The sequence below is a fragment of the Polistes fuscatus genome, unplaced genomic scaffold (genome assembly GCF_010416935.1).
Source record: "Polistes fuscatus isolate 324 unplaced genomic scaffold, CU_Pfus_HIC Scaffold5, whole genome shotgun sequence".
In the NCBI taxonomy this organism is placed as follows: Eukaryota; Metazoa; Arthropoda; class Insecta; order Hymenoptera; family Vespidae; genus Polistes; species Polistes fuscatus.
Window position 1 is genome coordinate 6,703,411 of NW_025113129.1, and position 7,467 is coordinate 6,710,877.

The window sequence follows — 7,467 nt, forward strand, 5'->3', positions numbered from 1 at the left end:
AGGGGAGAATCCTGGTATAGTCATGTTATGTACAACGTCCAATTTACGTTCTGCTGTGATCCATTCTATCGATTCGATTAATGACGTTTCTGAATCACTTTTTCTTATTTCTTCTAAATCAGTTAACTCCTCCTGAGGTACTTCTTCCTTAACTTTTTCGATACAATATTGAGTTTTCTTTTTCTTCTTCCTTTTTCGACGTTTCGTTTCCATATGTGAGATAAACATGGTATATAATCGATAAGGTTGATCTATAGATCCTCCTACATTTTCTTCGATCCTATCTAACATCGACGATAAATCACAAAATTCCATCAAACAAGCATATCCTTCTTCATTGGATTTACCATTCTCGTCACAAGCATAAGGATCGAAAAGATAATATCGATCATTATCTTTCCAAAAACCATAAGAAATATTTGATGTCACCAATATACCAGATTCATTATTTTCCATAAAACTTTCCATAGCATTTTTAAGTTTATCAGCTTCACAGTTTTCAGGATCGGCATATACAGCTTGTTTCATAATTACAGTATACTTTGTGTCGAGTATTTCAAAATTATGGAACCATCTGAGAGGTTTATATCGAAGTTTACCTACGCGTTGATAAATTTTGTTAGCCATATAAATAAATTCATCTAAATTCATTCCACGAAACTGATCAATGTTCAATCGAATTTTTCCTAATAAACACAATATAGCAGCAAAATAACAAGCCTTGAAGTGACAAGATTCGATCTCAGCACGATTTTCAAGACGCATATTCGACCGAAGTATAGCAATGTTATCGTTGACCACCTTTAAATAATATAGAAATAAAAGTTTTAATATTAAAAAAAAAAAGAACGGTAAAAATTAGTTATCACCTTAAATCCTTCATCTTCCTTTTCAAAAAGTACTTTTTCTTTGTGATCTTTCGTTTTTTCAAATGCTTTGGTTTCTATTTTGTCTTCAATATCTATTTGTGGTTTTAGTATTTTATCTTCCTACATATAACAAAATTATTTTGAAATATATTCAAATCTTTCTATATAGAAAATGATTAATTATTAACCTATAAAAAATAACTAACTTGATCAAACGCTTTAAAATTCGGAAACATCATTTCAAGGAGTACATTTTCAGTATCACAAATTATTTTTTTCATGATAGGTTCTTCTTTTTCCATTTTCGACAATAGACACTTACGTTTCTTCTTTTCGATACAAAAAATTGATTTTTTAACATAAGTCGGTGTTTTAATAGTAGGACCAAGTGGTATTAATTCAGGCATTATACGAATTCCTATTGGTATTTCAGGAATTTGTTTCAAATCGAAACCATCACCTTGATCTTTGTATATCAAAGAATCATCTTTTTCTAAATCGACATTTTGAATATATTTATCATTTATAGCTCTAAGTGGCATCAAATAAATTGGTAAAACACGCGAATAAAGATATCTGCTGTCGTTAAGTTTGATCATTTTAGCTGGCTTAACTTCTTTTTCCGAAACAGATAATATAAGAGATTTATTTTGTAAATATATCGCAGAAAGACCAATTTTCTTCTTAACTTCTAATCTAGAATCGATTGAAAACCTAGAGACCAAAGAGTGAACAGATCTTTTAGCACGTTTTGCTTCGAGAAGGATACCAAGTGTTGCTTTTGATGGCATCACGTAAGGAGGTGGATGAGTGTATTTCAATTTTTCTAAAATTCTTTCTGGATGTACGATCTTTTGAATAAGTTCAACGTCAGTTTGTACTTTAACGCTGCCAGTTAACAAAGTTAAATTCAAACGATAAGGAGCATCAGGTTGATCCTTTTCTTCAGTTATCAATAATGGACAAATAATAGGTTTCTTTTCAGCTTCTGCCAGAGCCCTTAAATGAGCTTCGACTTTGTCTTCCTCTTCATCTTCATCTTCTTCCTCTTCTTCTTCTTCTTCTTCTTCTTCCTCACCTTCTTCCTCTCCTCTTTTCTCATCATCCGGTAACACGGTATCTCTCTCAAATGGAACTTCAGTTAGTGTTGGTTTATCATCTTTCTCTAATTGTAATAGATCTTCATCGGTAATCGGTAAGAATTTGGTTTGGAACTTTTTGACCATAGTATCATCTGGAATTTCAATTGGTTCGGAGATCGCATATTTACCAGGTTGGATCGAATCCAATACGACAAAATGAATAATAAAATCATTGTCGTTATATTCTAATACACCATAAAGAACATCAGTAAGTTCGTTAAGTGTGTCAACAACTACGAATGATACAGGATAATTTAAAAGTCTCCAGCCTTCTTCATCACTTCCATAAGGATTAAATAAAAAGTATTTATCACTATCTTTCCATATACCGTACATTAATTTATTATTTTCCAAAACCAATTCCGTATAATCAGCGAAATAACATTCTAATGCTTCGGCTAAATTCGCCAAAGGATGAGCTTCGCCGATTAGCAAATTCATTCTTGATTTAAAAATCACGTCGTTTTCGGCGAATTTTAATTTAACCGGTAGCATTGATAAATCTAGATGACTTGGCGCTGGTAACATTTTTAAAATTCTTTCAGCTTCTTCATCTTCGTCTTTTTCTTCCTCCTCTTCAACAACATCGGTATCCGTGTCTTTCTCTTCTTCATCTTCTACTTCTTCTCCTTCTATCTCTTTTTTCTCACCTTTTAATCTACCTTCCTTTATCCAATCAATAACATCCTCGTAAGTTTTGTTACCTATATCTATAATCTGATCAAGATCAATGTTTCTCCATAATGATGGATTTTTTAATTTTCTGTATGCCAAAGCCACCAATGCAATGATCAAACCTTGTCTTCCTCTATAACGAGCTTTATAATTAGGATGCAAACAATTTTTTGTACCCTGTACTATCAACCGATGAGGATTGATGACATTGTAACCTGTAATTTGTTTTATTTTAGAATCTAAAATCGATTCTTCTTCTTCATCTTTTTGAATACCAAATCGTTTTTCTTCTTCTTCATTTTCTTGAATATCATTTCGTCTGTCTTCATCTTCATCTTCTTTTTCTACTTTTTCTACTTCTTCCTCTTCGATAGTTGTCTTAGTTTCTTTTGATTCAAGGGTCGTAGCTATTAAAAACGTTCTTGGCTCATCATCCGTAAACATATACTGATTTATATTTCTCATTAAATCTGGAAACTGTGTTTCGACATCTTGACATTCGTCTAATTCTAATCGTATTGTAGGTGTCATGTCTAACTTTTTTTCTCCAGTTTCTTTAGAAAGTTGAGTCAATGACGCAGAAGGTCTACGATTAGTACCTTTATCACGATATATCACTTTTTCAAATGGACCATAGCGTACCATTCCAGTTTTCACGTAAAGTACTTTTATACCATGAATCAAAAATGGATCTCTGTCTTTGCTAAGAGTATTTTCTAAAATAGTTTCGACCAATTGATTGATAGAACTATTCATAGTAACGCATGCGGCATCTCTAGCACCATAAACCTTCTGTCGTTCTTCGCTATAATTTATTCGAAATCCTTCCTCGTCGCAAGCAAATGGATCCATGAAATAATATGTGTCATCTTCCTTCCAGATGGCATAATAGCATTTTTTAATATCTAATATACCTACAGTTTGAGTTTCGAAGAATTCACGTATTCCACTATCTATAGCAAGTTTACCTTTTTTTTTACCAGAACCAGGAATTACATTTGGACGTAATTTGATTTTGGCCGAGTAAACACCTAAAATTAGATCACCCATGACATCGTCCAAACGTAATTCAAATTCTTCGTCCTCTAGATTTTTCTCTAATACTCTAACGAGGTCGATTAGATATATATTAGATTGATTAAAGATCAAATCGATCAAAGCGGTAGTCCACTTGTTGCCACTGACCAAACAAGAGTAAACTATAGCGGCAAGTGCTATTATAAGATGCCCACGGCCACGAAGTAATTCAGGTATGGCAGGATGCATCAAATGATAAGATCCTTGTACGACAGCTCGAAATTTTTCTTGAATTTTATATCCACTTGGTCGTCTTTGTGGTTTGCCTAATGATTTTTCAGGTTCGTCTGGATCATCGGCTAAAGAAAATGCTTCAACGCCACTGATCAATATTGGATAAAGTACAAATGGTTCGTTTTTAACGTTACTCTTTTCAAGAATTATAAAATAAACACCTATCAAATCTTTGACTAAAAATAATTTAGCCGAACCATCTTCCCCATCTTTAGCTGGCTCGCAAGTCTCTTTCCTAGCTTGACCATCAAATATATTAAAATATCTTGGTTCTTTCCAAATAGCCAAGTTCAGGATTGACGAGGTCAAAATTCCAGAATTGTGTCTTTTAAAAAACAGTTCCAAAGCTTTGACTAAATGCAATTCTGTTGGATCTTGCGAACGAAATTTGCCTGCGTAAGATGGATCCTTGATCGTTACGTTAACGTTTAATTTATTTTGAACAAATATGTCTCTTTTTAAATCCAAAATCGATAAACGTCGACGATCATCCGTTTTTATATCTGCATAAGATTCACAATAAAACGTATCACCGTCTTCGATTATTTGATCTATTACAGATTCGTTCCAACATCTTGATTTGTATACTGCTGTTGTTGCAAACGCAGTGACTGCTATAGCTCCACCCTAATTTTAAAATCGTCAGTTTTTATAACTTGAATGCAAATGAGCTATCAAATAATTCACGATGCATTTTAAAGCCTGTACCTGATGACCTCGAGAAAGTGGTGAAAATTTGGGCATATTCAGATGAGTAAGACCAGAACGTATGCCATACTTTACGCAAGCTGGTAATTCCGGTTTTATTGCAGTAAGCGAATAAGTGTCGTCAGGTAAGTCGAGAATATCGTTTAGATTTTGATATTCCTCTTCGAGATCCTCATCTAATTCATCACTACTCGGTGCATTGCCATCAGCAGCAACAACATCCTCTGTTACTTGACCAATTGCATTTATCGTTTCAACTGAGACTATCTTGTCGCATTCACCAAGTTGTTTAAGTTTCTTTCGTAATTCTTGTCTTTTTTCTCTTTCTATTTCGGTTACCGATTTTTCCTTCTTTGAAGCTTGATCCATTTTCTTTTATTCCTATAAATTTATTAGATTTATTTACATAACCTTTGTTATAGGTTGTGTGCTATTAGATTGAATTCATTAATTTATAGTAAATTCGTTGCTTGCTTTTTTTAATAATTTAACTTTTCTTCGAAATTATATTCACATTTCTCGATTGATTTTATATAACATATTTATATTCTTACATATATATATACTAGGAATTTTGACATTTGATATTACAAAGATTATTATAATATCGAAGTGAATTTTGACATATTCAACGTACTCAACATATTCTTTGATAAATTGAACGTTTCGTTTATTTCGAAATTTCGTTCATCGTGTTTCAAAACTAAACATGTTTTCATTCAAACTGGACAAATCAAAATTCTAACATGCAATTTTACGAAATTCTAAAGTAATGTAATATTTTAATTATCCAAAAATGCTAACATTTAATGATAAAACATTAATTAATCGATTCAAAATCATGGCAAGATTAGATAAAAATTTATTAAAATGCAGCAAACAATAATATTACGAAAGTAATATATTGAATTAGTATATTTTATTTAATATACTCTAACTAATTCGAATTTCTTATAACCAAACGAGTCAATTAATTAACAAACCCAAAAGAATCATGATAAACATAAAGAATTGTGAAAGATATAAACGATGGAAAAAAGAGCAAGAACCTTTAAATGATCCGAAAAAGCAGGAGATAAAAAAGCGTAAACAAGAAATAACAGATTGTATCGAGGAAGAAAAAAGAACTGTGCCCAAAACTATTACCAAAATTCGTTACCGTAAATGTAAGAAAGAAGAGAAAACTAAAGGAGTGATTTTTAAACCAAAGCTCGTTTCTTCTATCGATTTGTTATTAAAAAGAATTCAACCCTCATTAGAAGTTAGATATAAATTGGTAGATCATCGACACATTAATTGCTTTATCGAAAACGTAATTGCTCTGAAAGAAACTGCGATGCGTCAAGAAAGTAAGATTCATAGCAATTATTTCTATATGAATGAACATCAATGTCATGATAAGTTAATAAAAAGAAATTTAATTCATTATTTATCAACCCATTAATATTATCTATTGGTACATCATTATAATAAGGCTTAAATGTTAAAAATTATCAAAAGCATAGGTTAATTAATTACTGATTGACATTGATCATTAATTTCTTTATACATATTATTGTACGTATACTCATCAATTATAAACTATTATTAACTATTTTTTGCTGACGTTCTAAGACTAATTTATGTTTACATTATCATTAAACTCGCTTTTAAATATTACTTATTGCAGAAAAGAGAATTGCGAAAAGGGATTTCGAAAAAAAGAAGATAAAACGAAAGAAAAAAATTTCTAAAAAAGAGAAAATGGTGAATCTTGAAATAGAAAATGAAGAAAATGCAGCAACAGCTGATCTAGAGAGAAAAAATGCAATTGCCGAGGAAATTACTGAAAATGGAGAAAAGGACGATGAGAATAAAGTTCAACGAAAGAAGACTATAAAAAAAGACAAATTTTGGTGCAAAAAAATAGAAAAAAAAACTGAATCTGAATCTAAATCTGAATCGGAAGTTAGCGAATGCGAAAGTATTTGTTCATTCGACAGTGAAATCTGTCTTAAAAGTAAAATATAATACATGGGTATTTTTTTTCTGATATATTTCCTCGAAATAAATAGAAATAAATGAATCTGTTCAAATGCTATCGTAGAAATTCAACATTCTATTTGGATTTATTTTCTTTTCATTGCCAATTAAACTACACTTTTGTACCAAGATTTCTTATCTCTTTGACATGAACTAGACCTCTCTTATGCAATTCTATTTAACTTTAACTGTCGTCGATAATGTTCCAAACAAAAATCTTCATTTTAATCATTTAAATCAATCGAAATTATTTTAATATATTTCTTTTTCCAAACGATTTTCATTAAAAATACAGAAAATTTGTATGTTAATATATCAGAGACGAATAAATATGTAAAACAACTCCATTTAATTAAAATAATAATATATCATATTATTGTGTTTTAGGATTAGCATTAACTTTAGAAGATAAAAAGAAGATCGAAAAGAATCGTAGACATGTCGAAACCTCATCCAACGCATAATCCATAAAATTTTATAAAAAAAAACACACAATATAAAAAAAAATCTATGAAAAATAAAAATTAAACGTAAGAAATGCAAAATTTGATAAACATTAAAATATAGAATAAAGACAATTGTAAAGGCAGCAAATAAATATAGATAATAAAACTACGTACATATATACATAAATTATTATATATATTTATAGAACCTTTATCGAATATCGTTCATTTGCCATGGAACAATGAAAGTACTTTCTAGATTTAGATTTAAATAGATAAAAGATGAATGGAATA

General features: G+C 30.6%; 1 protein-coding gene across 1 annotated transcript; it reads left to right on the plus strand.

Annotated features, from left to right (window-relative positions):
• Positions 1-6,311: 6,311 nt before the first annotated feature.
• LOC122522203 lies at positions 6,312-7,221 on the plus strand. Its single transcript, XM_043643049.1, has 2 exons — positions 6,312-6,704; positions 7,115-7,221. The coding sequence occupies exons 1-2, from the start codon at positions 6,449-6,451 to the stop codon at positions 7,189-7,191; spliced, it is 333 nt and encodes a 110-aa protein (XP_043498984.1). The 5' UTR covers positions 6,312-6,448; the 3' UTR covers positions 7,192-7,221.
• Positions 7,222-7,467: the final 246 nt, after the last annotated feature.

Coding starts and splice junctions, on each gene's coding strand:
- LOC122522203 (XM_043643049.1), top strand. CDS start 6,449: ATGGTGAATCTTGAAATAGAAAATGAAGAAAATGCAGCAACAGCTGAT. Junction 6,705..7,114: donor CAGTGAAATCTGTCTTAAAA/GTAAAATATAAT, acceptor ATTGTGTTTTAG/GATTAGCATTAACTTTAGAA.